This window comes from Pezoporus flaviventris, unplaced genomic scaffold, assembly GCF_033815535.1.
Source record: "Pezoporus flaviventris isolate CSIRO_AGI_PZ_B2104156 unplaced genomic scaffold, CSIRO_AGI_Pfla_v1 ptg000036l, whole genome shotgun sequence".
In the NCBI taxonomy this organism is placed as follows: domain Eukaryota; kingdom Metazoa; phylum Chordata; class Aves; order Psittaciformes; family Psittacidae; genus Pezoporus; species Pezoporus flaviventris.
In genome coordinates this window covers 33,466,624-33,482,475 of record NW_026892584.1, presented here as the reverse complement: position 1 = coordinate 33,482,475, position 15,852 = coordinate 33,466,624, and the positions used below count along the sequence as shown (strand labels likewise).

The window sequence follows — 15,852 nt, the reverse complement described above, 5'->3', positions numbered from 1 at the left end:
AGGATGTCTTAAGAGATAGCTAAATCTGATGAACAACTCCACTAGAGCTATTGTTTCATAAGTGGCTTCTTCAGAAATGTCCATGTAATTGGAATGTTGTTACAAGGACCGTTGGGCTTGATCTCACTGGCACAGAATGGTTGATGTGCCTCAAGCCACTGTTTTGTCAATAAAGCACTCTCACAGTCGTAATTTGATTTAAAACTTTTTGCCAGTTTTGCTGATTTGTTGCACCAGCCAACTTACTTAGCAGATGAGTGACTCAGTAAATAACAAAATTCTGCTTTAGCAACTTAACATGTTTTGCATTCTGTGACTTGTCTTCCAGTGTTAGTCACCAGCAGCTGAGCGAGTGCAGCACTTCTGTGATGAAAGTCAGTCTGACAGTAGCTCTTCCTCTTATTTTGCCGTCTCATGATATATAGCAACGGTACAGGGAAAGGGTGAGTTGTGTTGTATGGATCACTTGGAACAGCTTTTGTTTTGATGCTTAGTTGGATCTGTAAGTCATGGCTGTTGTTTTCTCCCACCATTTCTCTGATGAAAAGTATGTGTAATACATGTTGCTGCACTATGGCTGTCCCTAGCTAGTGTATATATAGATCATTAGCTTTTCTAACTTGCCTCAATTGATGGGAAGTAATTATCTGAATGCTAGAGACTACTTTGATTCTCAACTCAGGATGTCTGGATAATTTCAGAGTATGTGCCAAAATGAATTTTAAGCTTTGCTCTTGCTTGAGTCCTGTCTTTAAAGTCAATATCCTATTTTTTCAAGTTATTGTCAGAGAAAAGAAATTGACCTTAGGGTAGAATGGTAAAGATGAGAGCGAGAGGGAGAGAGGCTAAATTATATTTTCCAAAGGCAGCAGCTTGTTTTTCTTCTCTCAGTTTTCCCAGTGCTGTGTCCAAGAGGAATAATCTTACAAACCTTCTTCAGAGTGCTGTGGATCTATGTCTGTGCCTGTCTTGTTCTTCTGTGGCTGTGAGAACTGGAACTTCTAGAGCTGGTCTTCCTCTTTCTGTGATGCAAAATGTCTCGTAGAAGGATATTATCTAGATTACTCATACTGTGCTGGAAGAAAGAGATAAGCAATTTCTTCTGAAACATTATTTATTTCAGGATGTCTTAAGGGGATGGTAGCTATTTCCCTTTAGTAATAGTTGTTGTTTCAGCACTTTCTCTTAAGAATCCTTATTTCTCAGGGAATACATTTTCACACCTAACAGTGCAAGGGTTTTTTTCCTTTTTCCTTAGTGTCTAACCTGTTCTTCAAGATATCCCCTAATCTGTTGTAACCATCCAAACTTCTTGTTTCACATGCTTCCATGACAATTTTGCAGTTTATATAATAAACAAAACATCTCTGGTAGCTCATGCACAGTTTAGCAGTGGTTTTTACCTGTCTCTTCATCTACTGTATTTAACTAAAGAAATACTTGTTACAGGGATGTGGGCCAGAAGAATTTTTGAGACCTACTTAAGGGAATGCATATGAGAGGGAAGGTATTTGTGATACATTTTTCTTTGGGATGTTTGAAGTTCTGCTGTTTGAAGTGTTGAAGAATATCAGTGGTAGACTTCACTCTTCTCATTGCAGACAGCCTTGATGATATTTCAGCTCCCTAACCAAAGCACTGGTTTTAGAGTACAGTTTGGATTCCTTGTTATGTTTAGTGTTTGTATTTCCTCAGCCTTCTTTGGAAATGAAGTTTGCTCAATGAAGTGCTAAACTGAATAAAAGCAAAGAGGAATGTTGCTTGTTGAATGAAATACTTTGGTTTTAATGAGTACAGATCAGGGAGGAAGTATCAAGTTGCACACCCTTTAAAACTTAATCAGTTTGACATATTTTAACCTGTTTCTAAGTTACCACTTAGCTTTAAAACTACAATTAGCAAAATAAATCATTGTTCTTCTCCAAAGTAGGACATTACTATGTTCACCTCAAGTATTATTTTCAAGGTCCATTCTTTCTTTTAGTCACCTTTTTAAAGAGTCTCATAAACAAAAACTGTTTACTTGGAACACTATCTGGAGTCTTCTGAGTATTGTTAATAAAATGCCTGTGCTGAAGGTCACCCCTCAGTGACCTATTCTTTGTAAGGCAAATAACTGCATCCTGTGAACATGTTCTGAAGCACAGTTTGTCAGTTTGGAGCAGGTCTCTAATCTCTGAGACCCTTTCACTCAGCACATGTTAAACTCCTTACACCAAAGACTAACCTGTCTTGCATCGGTGTACAAAACCATTTGTCTTTTCTGTCCATGCAGTTTACACTCTGATTTTCAGAGAGATGGAACAGTTGCAGAAAGAGCAGTCCTAGAGAGTGTTGTGCTAAAGCTCTCATTGAGCAGGGTAGTGTTGGTTATAGTATCTGACTTTACTAGTTCTTTATAATAATACTGTGGCTATGCTAAGGAAATGTTAAATTTGGAATAAGGCTGGAAGGAAGGAGATTTGGTCATTTAATGTGTTGTTTAGTTTGCAGCTTGAAACTGAAGCTGTGTAAGCTGTTGATTTTTATCAGTTATGCTAAGATTTCTGTTTGAAGGAAAAGAACATGCAGCAAGTAAATTGTAACAAAATAGATGCTGAGTATGGTTGAAATTAATGGGTAATAAGATTTCATTGTTATACTTTAGCTGTATTATCGAGTAGTAGTCATTTATTTATTTATTTATTTTGAACTGGATGTTATTTATCTTTAGTTGGGTTGTTTTTGTTGTTTTGTTTTTTTTTTTGAAAGTATTTGAAAGATGTCAACTATCATTAATTTTTCAAATGTCTCTAAAGTAACAGTGCACCAGGAAGGTACTTTTCCCACTGCCCCCTTCCATATCTTTCAAGGAACCAACATTTTTTCGCTGGCATGTATCAAAGCTGTATCCGGAGTGCTTTACTGTAGTGAAGTTAAATTGGGCAGAATTAAAGACAGTTTAGGCAAAACAAAATGTGTATGAAGAGGCATAAAGGTGTTCTTAAAAGAAGAAAGTGTATGTAGAAAATGATACTTCAGATTACTTGGTGTTTGACCTAGAGATGAGGATAGCTGAAATATCATGAGAAACTTTGGCAGGCAAAGGAATGGAACTGTTACTGCAAATTTGACATTGATGAATTTGACAACTATGGCCTGAAAGCCAGAAAATTGAGCAGGCTGATAACCAAGCTGCATCTGTGGCATGGTTTGTCTTTGTCTGGATGCTGACATTTTTCCCTTCTGCAGCAGTGTTTAAACAGTAAAATGTGAATAAATGGGAGTTGAGAACATATAAATGTCCAGATTACTTTGGCTGTCTTTCCCAGAACATCGGATAAAAAGCATAGATGGAAAAAGAAGTATTCCCTTGATGCTTTTGCTATTTGTCTGGTCTCTTAAACTCTCTGTTGAAGAAATTGTGGTTAAAGAATCAGCAGTTAGCTGGAGGTTTTAAGGGAAAAAAGTTATTCTAGTTTTTTTGTCTTTCTGCTTGATAGGATATATTACAGAACTGGTCCTTATAGTTTGCTGTATGATGGCATTCTACATGGGTCATATACTAGTCCAACTGACATGAGACAGAAATTTGCTGTACTTTAAAGGTGAAATAATGATGATGCATTTATACTTCTGAGGAAGTAACACTGACTTCTGCATGTCCTGGTCTTTCTGTCCATTTCCATAACCCATAATGACACAGTCCTAAAGGTTATAGGGTGCTGAGTACTTTTCTGATTGTTAGCTTTTCGCCTTTCCGCTTTTTAAAGTCTATTTTATTTATTGTTAGGTTATTTTTGGGGTTATTCTGACATTGTTTGCAGATGTGACCTGGTCTTGTCAAGACCCAGACAGGCAGGTGATGATGTTTGCAGCCATCTCCTCACTAGAGGAAGTACTCGACATGTTTCAGTGAAATGATTTTCATGGTCCTGGTAAGGGCAAGGTAGAGGATGACCAGTTTCTTGAATTTCAGCAAACGTGCTACCTGCAGCTTTACTGGGCAGCCTGGTGTTATGTTCTGCCGTTATGCCTGATAAGTGGTAGTAAGCCTCCTAAGAAATGGTGAGAATGATGAGAAATGGACTTTCATCCTGAAGACTTGGGATGGCTTAAGCCTTAGCAAGCTCCAAATGCTATCTACTTTCTTACAGCTGAGATACAGTTGGTGATCAAAGACATTGTGAGGGACATGTAACTTAAAAATAGTTGTATAAAGGAATCCAGTATTCATGTTTGAAACTCTATTTGAATCCGGTATTCATACTTGAAACTAAAATAGGTGTTTTGTGAAAAACACACCTGTTTTTTTTTTTTTTGTATAAAGTGAGTTTCAGAAGTGTATTTTGTCACGTTCAGAAAGCTACGTAAGGCTTTTGAGTCAAGTGTTGCTTTTTAAGGAGGAAGGGGAAAATACTGACTTCAGTTTAACGTTCTAATTCATTATGACACGGGAGACTTGATTCTACAATGAATCGCACAGGTAAAAGATAAACTGAGAAGTAAAACAAAGTGCCTTGTGTCTTTTCTTTAATCTGAATTCAGGCAATGGCTGCTTCCACTGAAATGTTAGTAACAAAAAATGATTTCTAGTATTTCATGTGTTTTTTTTTTTTTTTATTTACAGATGACATGGCAGAGCTTCTTCTTGGGGAGTCCAAGCTAGAACTGTTTTTGAAGGAAAATGCTCTTAAACAGAGTAGTAGTCCACGGGGGCCTGGGCCAAAGCTGACTGAGGTCAGGAAACATCTCACGGCAGCGCTTGATAGGGGAAACCTAAAGGTATGTGTCAGTCTGAAGAGGTATCAAAAAAGCTGAAACTGGTTGGAGTACTCTGCTGATCATGGAGAAAAATGTGCAAAACGCTTATGTTTAATATCTCATGATATCATTGCTGTTCCCAGAAGATCATCAGCAGTATGCAATTTCATGGCTCTTTGTGTCTTTGTGGGCTTTTATTCAGCTAAATTTCCCAAATATTTTTCCAGTAGAAGAATAAGCAAATTGCTATTGACTTCTGGATGCTTAAGTCAAGTACTTAGAACTTGTTTTGAAGTTTTTCTTGGAGTATATAACTATATTGTTCTCTGTAATGCATTAAATAGAAGTGTTAAACACAAAATACTTCACAGATTTCTGTAGTACTTTGAAATATTCAGAAAAGGTTCCTTAAGTTATGTTTGTGGGTGCAAAAAGTGAGGTTAATACTTGAAAGCATTTTCTGCCATAACATTTTGATGTTCTTAACCTTTCTGGCCCATCTTGTACTTAAGTATTGTTGTAGCTGCTACATCAACTTATCCTTTCTGTACTCAATGTCCACCTTTTGTGAGCTCAAAAGAACCTTGTTTTACAGTCATCTGTAGTGTTTTGTTTCCTGTGATTTGTGGGAGTATTAATTTCTCTTCCTTTTCTCCTTTTCTTTCTTCATTCTTCCACAAATCCTTTTTTTTTTTTCCCAAGACATTTCTTCTGCCCTGATTGAAATCATTAAATAATTAAATATATAGGGCGTGGAACATATATAATGAAGTTTTGATGCTGTGTTATTTTCCACTGTTCTTGTGGTGTTAGAAAATCTCATTGGAGGGGTTGTAATGATAGGTTGCTTTTAAATAGTTTAGTTACCGAAAAAGCTGGATTCTGACTTAGAGGTATTTCTGATGTATGTGTGAATAAATATGTGAGTATATAAAATGATTGCTTTTCAGTAGCTTGGTGGAGTGAGATTTTGTGGTTTCACCCCTTACCCAAGCTTCCCAAATATTACATGAAGATAGAATTTTGTTGGTTTGCTCTGTTGCAGGAAATACCCTGAGGGATATTTCATAGTGAATATATACAGAAAACAGACCAAATAGTTATCATAAAGAATTAGGTGTGTTCTGTCACGAAAAAAAAAATCCCTCTCTATTCTTATTCCTTCTAGCCAGAATTCCTACAAGAAGCTAACCTAATTATGGCCAAATTAAACTATGTAGAAGGTGATTACAAAGAAGCTCTGAACACATATGCCAGAGTTGGAGTTGATGACTTGCAGCTAACTGCAGTGCCACCATATAGGCTACGGATGATTGCTGAAGCATATTCTACTAAAGGTAAGATCACTCTTTCCAGTAGAATAATGTGGATTTTTTTTTTTTAATTTAATTCATAACTTGTCAAATATTAAAGAATTTTTTGGCATGGTGGAGTACTACATTTGTAGATAAATAAGAGTATGGCTTGGCTGCTTTAAGTTATTCAGCGTTTGTGCTAGGTTTGAAAAGACTTGAACCTCAATTAGTATTCTGACTGTGCTGCCACCAAATCAATTTTTTAGAAGTGTATTTACAAGTTCTTCCATATGTAAATGTCCCAATAACTGTGGCTAGGTACCAGAAGTATTATCACTGTTGCTGAAAGGTTGGAGTTACAAAAGTAGTGCAGTTTTTTTGTGCAGTTTTGCATTTGCTGTGAGCAGAATTGGAGAACCTTGATTCCTGGTGATGAGTTTTACTGAATGTTAAAATGCTCAACCCAAGCTAAATTGCTTAACTAAACTGTTAATTGAGAAAAATAGTAATAACATGATAAACAGTTCATTTCTTATGCAGTTTTATTTTCTTTTTTTTCTTACATGAATATATTAAAGAAAGTGAAGTTAATATTTTTTTAATTAGTCTGGTATAGTGAAAATTGTAATGCTGGCCTTGTGTCTTAAGGTGGCAGTGCCACTTCAGCGTAGAAAATTCATTAATAGATTAAGCAGGGTCATCGTATTGAGGGAAATGGCAGTTTGCATGCTGTAGGTTTATTAGGATTAACTGTTTCTAAATGTTTGCTTTGGTCTTCTGGTGTTTAAGCTTGGGTTTGATTGGATATATACTTCTTGTTATGGCAAGAGGAGTTTCAGAATCAGCAAATACAATTTATGAGGCTTTAATAGCATTCACTGACAACCAGTCAAGGATGGTTTCTAATATTACTCTTGGAAGAGAGTGACTGTTTTCCACCAACACAGTCCTCTAGCAAATGTTAGATAAGCATATATCATTCTCTGTAGCGATGTCAGGGAAATAAGAGAATTAACTGATAGCAGAGACACAAGGATGCTTCCTAAATCTGAGCAAATTAGATTCAAGTGGGAAGGGAGTACATGTGGAGATCTTATACGTGACATAAGTCTGCCAAGTTCTCTCATACAGCATCTCTGTGTGCTTTTTGGCAGTGTCTGGTATGGGTAGACTTTGACTCAGCTTTGTGATATTTGGCTGTATTTTGTTTTGTTTGGGGTTTGGTTTTTTTGTTTGTTTTTTGTTTTTTTTTTATCTGTGAGGATATCTGTTGAATTTGTCATGTGCTTTCTATGGAAATGCAATCTTGGACATGATCAACTTTAAGTACCTGAGTTTGCTTATATCTCCAAGGAATCCCTGTAATTTAATTGACTCTTTTCCCGCAGCTCAGCTCTTCTGGCTCGTTTTTATTTGACCTCGTAAGGATATATAAAAATTGAAACATGAAGGGATCAATTTTGCAGGAAGGATTAGTAATACTGATTTTATTTAATGTAAAAATAGTTTTTAGAAAATAGTAAAATGTGTATCTTTCCTGCCCTCATATATTTTGTAGGTTCAGCTTATTAAAAAAAAGGAGGGAGAAAAAAACGGGCATGTTTTCTGCTAAGACACAGAGCAGATTTTGCTTATGATTTCAAATGTTATACTTAAACATTTAAATCTGTCATATAAATCTTCATCTAATCTTGATCAGACTTCATTCGTTTGGTCACTTCTACTGGCTGACTGGCTACCAGTTTATGTGAGCAAACTGAGCAGACTATTGAGGATCTGCTTTTCTATTCGTGTTCATAATCGTCTTTTTTTGTGATTATGTTTCCAGTTTGAATGAAAGGTTTAATATCCCTTCTTCCCATGGTAGCAGGTTGGAAGAATGTTTTCATGTGTTCTAGCATGAAGTAGAAATCACTGAGCAGTCTTAATTTGCTATTTGAAGTCCATATAAGTTTAGAGTAATTGATAGCTAAACAGTGTTTGTTTCTACCCATATAATTAATGTACAGTTAACTCTCACTCTCTTCCCCCTTCTGCAGGTGTTTCTTCTTTCTTATTATAAGAGTCGACTATTAAACTTTTCAGTCTGATTAAGAGTCTCCTTGGATGTGATCGAGGCTTGTAGTTATTACCCAGCTAAATACAAGTTATTCATACTGGGGTTTGTGCTTCCCTGGGATTTGTGTTTCTTCTTGCAAGTTCAAGGATAACCTGATTATGTAAAGATAAAAATTCTTCTGGGTATTTAGATTTTATTTCTTTGGTAGTCGTGAACTTAGCACCATGTTATTAAGCAGTGAGGAAGTATTTGTGCTGCAGGTTGGCAAACGTGAGCGTGGCTGCTCTATTCAGTGTGCCCACCTGCACAGCAGCAGTTGAAGTTACCTGGTTTTTGTTGCTCAGTTTCAATCCAGTTTGGGGCAAATACCATTCCAGTAAATTTGCAGTCTTGCATGCTGTTGTGTAGTGGTCTGAAACTGATGTACTTACCTCTGACAAAGGCATAGGGCAGATAACTAATGGCAGGTTTTAATAGCCTTTTTTTTCTTTTTTTTTTTTCTTATTTAAGGTGCGACCACCTCCATGTGCTTACCTCCTCACTCTGAGGTTTCATTCTATGACCTCAGAAGTGATAGATTGAGTGGGATGCTTGAGTTAACATGCTTGTTCTTATATAGTTGTTTCAGGGTCCTAAGGGAGCATGTTACGCTGTAGCTGTAGGCAGTTAACAGTTCACAAGAAGCCCTTAGAAATGACTGGCTTCCCATATGTCCCATCTTACTCTTGCTTGTGGAACATACAAAATATGTCTTTCTGTTCTTCACAGCTAAGGAAGATTCAGCATATGTGTATGGATGTAACAAAGTGCAAAAATAGGTTCCAGGTCAGGTTCAAGCTAAATTTTGCTGGAGTTTTATCTACTGATGGCTGGAAAGGAGGGGAGGAACAGCAGTAGTGACAGTTGTGGGGAGAAAAAATAGAATCAGAACATGGCAGGGGAAGCGAGATCCCCAAACACTTGCTCTACTGTGGAGGGTGTGTATGTATTTATGTATGTATATATATGTGTGTATGCATACATATATAAATATACTTCTGTATGTATTTATGTTGTTAGACAGTAGATGTGACAAAAATCAAAAGGAGTATTCTTACTGCCTCTTCAGACTCTCCAAAGTGAGTGTGTCTGAATGCATTATCTGTCAAGGCTGTTTGTAAACCTTACTGCAAAATGTTCATTAAATTACAATAGTCTTCACTGAAAAAGTCATCATTATGATATTCCAGAATATGAAATTTAGTGTCTTTTTGCCCCTGCAGTCTTCAACTTGGAATAACTTTGTCATTAAACCAAAAAACTAAAGTCATCTACTGCCTGCAGTGCACTTAAAATTTTTTTAATTACATAAATTGATTAAATGCGTATGTATTTTTAAAAGAATGCTTTTAATTCTCTGTGCTGTTTATAGCTTTATGTGAGGACAGCATATTCAGAAGAATGTAAGTGAGAGGCATAATATGGAATGATAGTAAGTCAAACAAAGGGTTCAAAGGCTTTCAAAACCCAGAAAGGAAGATTAAATGATTGTTATTTTTTTCTTGGAAATGTCTAGTTAGTGACATGCTGCTTAAAATCTTCCAAAGAAAGCTTCTGATAGCTTTGTCAAAATGCAACATTGTAAAATTTCAATGGAATTCTAAGAAAATCCCATCAATTTACTTTTGAAAACTTTCCCATTTCCTTTACACACAGCTCTTTGCCAGCCTGTGATGTGCAGGGAACCACAGGGCCACAGTGCCGGAGCAGTGCTGGAAAGTGGTTGCTGTCTGTTGCTCCTAGAGAAAATGATCAAAATTATTAATGTGGTGATAAAGGCACTGCTGTATATCATCACACCAAGAAAAACTCATGGCCAGTTGATTATAATTTTGGAAAACAAATAAAAATGTTCAGAAAGAAAGTTAAGGAATGAGACCAAGTTTGGGGTTTTGTGTGTTTCAATTTTATTGGTGATGGTGGTGGTTTTGTTTGTGCGGATTTTTTGTGTTTGATGTTTGGGTTGGGTTGGGTTTTTGTTTGTTTGTTTGTATGTTTGTTTTCCTCTGGCTGCTAGTAGTTATGCTTTACCTTGAGTAGAAGAAGATGCAGGAGTGGTCTGCTGAAAAGTTGTCTGCTGCTGTGTCCATTAAGCCAACAGATCAGCCATATGAATATGCGTGAGGCAAAGCCTCAGAAACTTGAATATCATAGGTCAGCATTCAGCACAGTTTAGATAGCCCTCATGCAAAAGTTGTGAGGAGATAACTTCCACAGAGTACACATAATGTAGTGCAATTCCAACATGTTCCTGCCTTTCTCCACCATTCCCTCAAATTCTCAAGTCAAAACGAGATGTGTAGTGGAGGATGATGTTTTCTTATGTGGTTAAATTCATGGACAAGCATGGACTTTCCACTCATTTTTTTTTTTATTGTTTTGCTCTGTGTAACCATAGAACACAGTTCTAGATTAGATCTAGTGTATTCTAAGAGAAGAGCTGATTTTGATGCAGTACTTCTGAGTAATGACTCTGTATGTGTATGGTAGAAGGTGTTGTGTGGGATAGAGTATTAATAAAATCATGGTTTTGATATTAAATAAAGAATTTTCTTCGATTCAGACCTTCTTGAAGAGACTGAGTGGGGCAAATGTCCTATAAAACAGTGAAATGAAAAGATGGAGCTTTTCAAATGAATAGGCCACTTTAGTATTTGCGAAAATAAGAGACTACTTGTTTGAATTCATTGGTTAGGTTTTCCCCCATCTGCTTTTAATTACATTTGACAAGATAGCAGAGGAAAAGCATCTGATAAAGCAGTTTTCTGAAGCAAAATGTCTTATGTTTGGAGTTGCCAGGTTATTTCGAGAGGGTGTGATGAGGGAAAGAAAGATGGACATAGAAGGAGGACATTGCTGAGGAGATGGGCAGGTTTGTATGACTGTTGTCACAAATTGTTAGCCTGAAAGCAGGTGTAATAATGTTGCTGGCACCAGCTCCCAGAAGCTGTTGCCCTTCATTTTTCTGTAGTAGCACTTAGAGGTAGCTCCACTCCTGTGACCTACTGTCTTAATCTGCAGTTTAAAGAAGCAGCACAGTAAAAGCAGGTTTTTTTTTTTTCTTTTGCCACAGATGTAACTTAGACATTTGTCCCAGTTGTTAGAGCTGTTTTACACAGCAGGGACAAAGTTAAGAAATGAGGCAGGGGGAGGAAGAGAGAAGGACAGTCTTGAGATTGTGGTGGCAAATCTTGGTTTAAAGCAAAATGTAGTGGTGTTTGCGTATTTCTGGCTGTATTAGTTGATATTTAAGTACCTGCTTAGGAATCATAGAATCACAGAATAGTTTGGGTTGGAGAGATCTTTAAGATCAACTAGTTCCAACCTCTCTGCTATAGGCAGGGACACCTCCCACTAGACCAGCTTGCTCAAAGCGCTGTCAAACCTGGCATTGAACACTGCCAGGGATGGGGCAGCCACAACTTCTCTCGGCAACCTGTGCCAGCACTTCTCCACCCTCACAGTATAAAATATCTTTCTCATGTCTAATCTAGATCTACCTTCTGTCAGTTTAAAGCCATTCCCCTTTGTCATATCACTATATGACCATGTCAGAAGTCCCTCTCCAGATTTCTTGTAGGCCCCTTTTAGGCACTGGAAGCTGCTTGCTCTAAGGTCTCCCCAGAGCCTTCTCTTCTCCAGGCTGAAAAAGCCCAACCGTCTCAGACTGTCTCCTTAGGAGAGGTGCTCCAGCCCTCTGATAATCCTCATGGCCCTCCCCTGACCTGCTCCAACAAGTCCACATCCTTCTTATGACTTCTGATAAGTAGCAGGTTCCCTTGTTATAAGAAGTTAATTTTGTCTCTCCAGTATCCATTTGTTTACTTTCTTCACTAGATCTGTTTAATTGGCAATGCTCTGTTCTGACACTAAGGAAAATTTTAACTTGCCAAGAATTGAAATAAGCTAAGTTAGGAATCTGTAAAGAAGTAATTAAAGACTGTGTATGTCTGGCTTCCCCCTCCACCTTTTTCATATTGTGCTTGTGTAGCTAGCTCCAGCTTTTCCTATTCCCCTTCCTTACAAGACCAACCCGAAAAAATGCTGTTACCATACTGAAGCCTATATTTAGAATCCATTTTAATAATGACTGAAGCTAATATTCTCCTAGGGATATGGCCTCTGGGAACAGGACAATTAATTTCTTGCAAGTTTTCAGCAGCATACTAATGAGGTAATATACTGGAAACCACACATAGGCATTATTCAAATACTGTGCACGGCAATATCTGCTATGTTTCAAAGCAATTTCTGTTTGCTTATGGAAGCAGAGATGAGAAGCATGCGCAGTGGGATACTGAGGTGTTAACTTGGGGAGGTGCAACTTGTCGGTAACTCTGAAATATATATTTATTTGTATATGTATGTATGTATTTAGGAAATAAACTTACTGAATGTGATTCTGATACTGCTGCGTAAGTCAAAAGGCAGAATTGAAAAATGAATTTACAATATTTGGTGTTACAAATTAGTGAATCTTTTTACAAATGCTCATAGATGAACATAGCAATTTACAGGTCTGGTATTTCTTCAAGTCTGCAACTTTGGAAGCTTGATTTTAGTAAAGAAATTGAACTTATATTTAATACAGTGTAAACATTAGTAGATTACTCCAGGGATCCGTCAAGATGGCTGTGTTGTATTACAGTAACAAATTCTTGTTAAGTTTTTGAGGGTTGTCATCTATAAGTTAGACTGTGACATTACAGGATTGTAGCCTTATTGCTGTAGGCCATTTTATGTCTCATATTGCCTGTTCAAGTAACTGTGTTTATATTTAGATGATGTATGTTGAGAAAGGTGAGACTGTCTTTACTGCTGCTGACCCATATTCAAATTTAATGTTTTATTTACCAAGTTAAATGATTGGCTATTAATTATTTCTATTTACAGAAACATGTAAATACTCATTAAGTTCACTGGAAGTGTCAGGTGCATGTGAATTGCTACTGTGCAGTTAGCAAAAGATGCTGCACTTAACTTTAACCGTATACGATTGTAATGGGGTCCTGTACGCTGCTAGCTTGTGTCAGCAAACACCAAGCAGCCCTTCACTGAAGAATGCTAAACAAAAGCTGGTTTAGTAATTATGCTGGGGATCTCTAGCCTCATTAGGCAATGGGTCAAGAATTCAACTCCAGTTCCCTCCTCCCGTGTTGCTGTGCAAATGTTGCAGCCTGTCAGGAGGCAGTTTGCAGGCCACAGCTAGGTAGCCAGTGCCATAGATAATTCAAACTTTGTTAAAGGTTGTCTTTCCCCAGTCTGTTTTTATGACTTCTGCTCTGCCTGAGCAGGGACTAGGGGGATCCCAGGAGTTTGTCCTGCTTGTCACAGTTCTGCTCTTAGCTCTGGTATTTGAAGTCCAAACACTGAATGAAAACAATATATTTTATATTAAAATAGACTTCTTTAGGACTTTAGTGTTTTTCTAGCTCTTAGTTTCTTTCAAATCACTAGATGTTCTTCAGGGTCTTGCCTTTGCAAGAGTGAGGAGAGGAAGAAAATGCTGGGCCAAAGTGAAAGATTAGCGATTCTGGCCTTTTTTCTTACGACACACAGGAAGAACTGGTGTCACAGTGGAGCCTGGTCTGTTTTCCTCAGAGGTTCTTGTAGGAACAGTCCTGACAATATACAGCAAAATACCTCAAATTCCATAGTTAACCCATCTCCTTTCTTCTGAGAGAGCAGCTTCCTTGATGTCTAGTCCTTATACTGGTGTGTAGCTCTTCTGCTTTGGGGAGGGTTCCTCTGAGGGATATTCACTCACTCCAGCATCTACAATTATCAATCTTATTCACTCCTTTTAGCTCTAGTTTGAACTTTTTCAGTGCCTTTAGAAGGTGCTTGTCTTTCAAAGGGCTGTACTGTAAAGCCAGAATTGTCTGGCACGTGTTTCTTAAGAAATAAGTGCACATGTGAAAATACTGATCTCCCTAAATTTTAAAAATAATTGTAAAAGACTATTGTACTCTTCAGAAGATACAAAGACTTGAGTGCCATGACATTGAGAGGAAAAGTGCAACCAATTGTTTCTTGTTATTTCAAGAAATCACAAAATATTGTTAGGTTTTGTTTTTTACTTTGAGAAACTTCAAGACACTTAGAAGCACTAGCATAACTATGGCATTAGAAAAGTCCTACTAATGAAATGACATTGCAGTATGAGTATATGCAATAAAATGCCGTCTTCAACTCTGGAAAGTTATGTTTATGTTGCTCTGAGTGTCATCTGGAATGGAATTTAATTTTCTCGAAGTAGTCTGTGTTTGAAAGAGTGGCTGGTCAGAGCAGCTTCCCTTAAATTTAAGTACACTGAGAGAAGGGGACATTGACCTTCTTTCCGATGCTTTTTCAGGAAAGCCAATTCGGTTTGAAACTAGCCATAGAGGAGGTCCTGCCTCCTGACAACTCTGGGAGACCTTTTTTCCTGTATCTTGGCATGGGGGGATGCGGCAATCCAAGGTACTTGAAAAATCAAAGAAATTGTTAGTGTTTCCTTAGCTTGTCTAAAGAAATAGTAGGAATTGCCTAACATGGTGTATCTGCAGTAACTGTGAAAGTAAGTGGTAGTTCATTATAAATATGTTTCCCTACTCTCCATTCTTACTTTTCCTCCTTTCTGTTACAATAATTTGCAAACACCTGTAGGGAATTGAAAAGCATTTACACTTTGCTTTCTAAAAGTTCTCTGGAAGCAAATCACAATCTTTGAGGACTTCTAGAAATAGTTCCTTCCCTTCAGTAAGATTAGCAGTGTTTGTTCTAAGCTCAGAAATAAACTGTGGGAGTTCTGTGATAGCAGTAACTCAGGTTCAGTTCCTTTTTTGAAATTACTAATGTTTGCCATAGTCCATGTTAATGTTTGTTCTAAATATATAAGCTAAATACAGAGTATTTTTTAAAAGGAGTTAAAAGGGAGTTATTTTGTGTATTTTTAGCTTGGAAAACTTAACAGTGTTGCTTTGCACATTGTATAGGGAAGAATAAGTGCTGTGTACTCAAACACACTTGGCTTTTATTTGTCCATATAAGGAAAACAGGAAGCAAACCCAGAAATCTCTATCTATTGATGCAACTGTTTCTTTCTTGCAAATACATGTTTCTTATACTTAAGTATATATAGTCTTTCACTGTTTTAACTCTGTCCTTTGGCTCATGTACAGAAAACAGGAGATAAACCATGGTCTATTGTTATTTGTGGTCTCTAAAATTTATACTGACAAGGTACTGGCTGGCACCATGGAAAATCCTCATATATACAATGCAGTAAATGTGACAGACTTTTCCCAGCCTTGTGGGTTTTGTTTGTTTGTTTGTTTTAATGGTCTCAGTAGTTGCCTGGGTGGTAGAAATACTTGGCAAAGATCTGAGCTGTGCTGTGGATTTCCTTTTGATGTTGGAGTAATTTTTGTTTTCCTCTGTATGATGAAATGGGAGTGTCAGTTAATAGGTTTTCCCACAGAACATTCAAGTCTGCCTTTTTTTTTTTTTTAAAGTACTTTGTAGGTCAAAAGTAATCACTGTCCTTGTCCTTAACATAAAAATGATAAGAATAAGCAAATATATTAATGCAGATTTCTTAAAAACTGTTTGTTTATTACTTGTTCTTATGAGTTCTTTTTTTTGGGGGGTAGTGGTCAGTGTGTGTGTATGTTGTGGTAGGGCTGGTCTGCTCCTGTATTTGTAAAAAATTAAATCATTGACTTGGCATAAACT

At 37.1% G+C, this 15,852-nt stretch overlaps 2 protein-coding genes across 5 annotated transcripts in view; one reads left to right on the top strand and one right to left on the bottom strand.

Annotated features, from left to right (window-relative positions):
* TTC7B (tetratricopeptide repeat domain 7B) overlaps positions 1–15,852 on the top strand; it is a 138,785-nt gene that overhangs the window by 12,267 nt on the left and 110,666 nt on the right. For all 4 annotated transcript variants that reach the window (XM_061463793.1, XM_061463791.1, XM_061463792.1 and 1 more), the window contains exons 2-3: positions 4,610–4,764; positions 5,912–6,080. In XM_061463793.1, coding sequence (XP_061319777.1) covers positions 4,610–4,764; positions 5,912–6,080 — 324 coding nt within the window. The remainder of the gene's footprint in view (positions 1–4,609; positions 4,765–5,911; positions 6,081–15,852) is intronic.
* Positions 1–15,852, bottom strand: part of DGLUCY (D-glutamate cyclase) — a 189,103-nt gene that overhangs the window by 170,863 nt on the left and 2,388 nt on the right. The window lies entirely within an intron of this gene.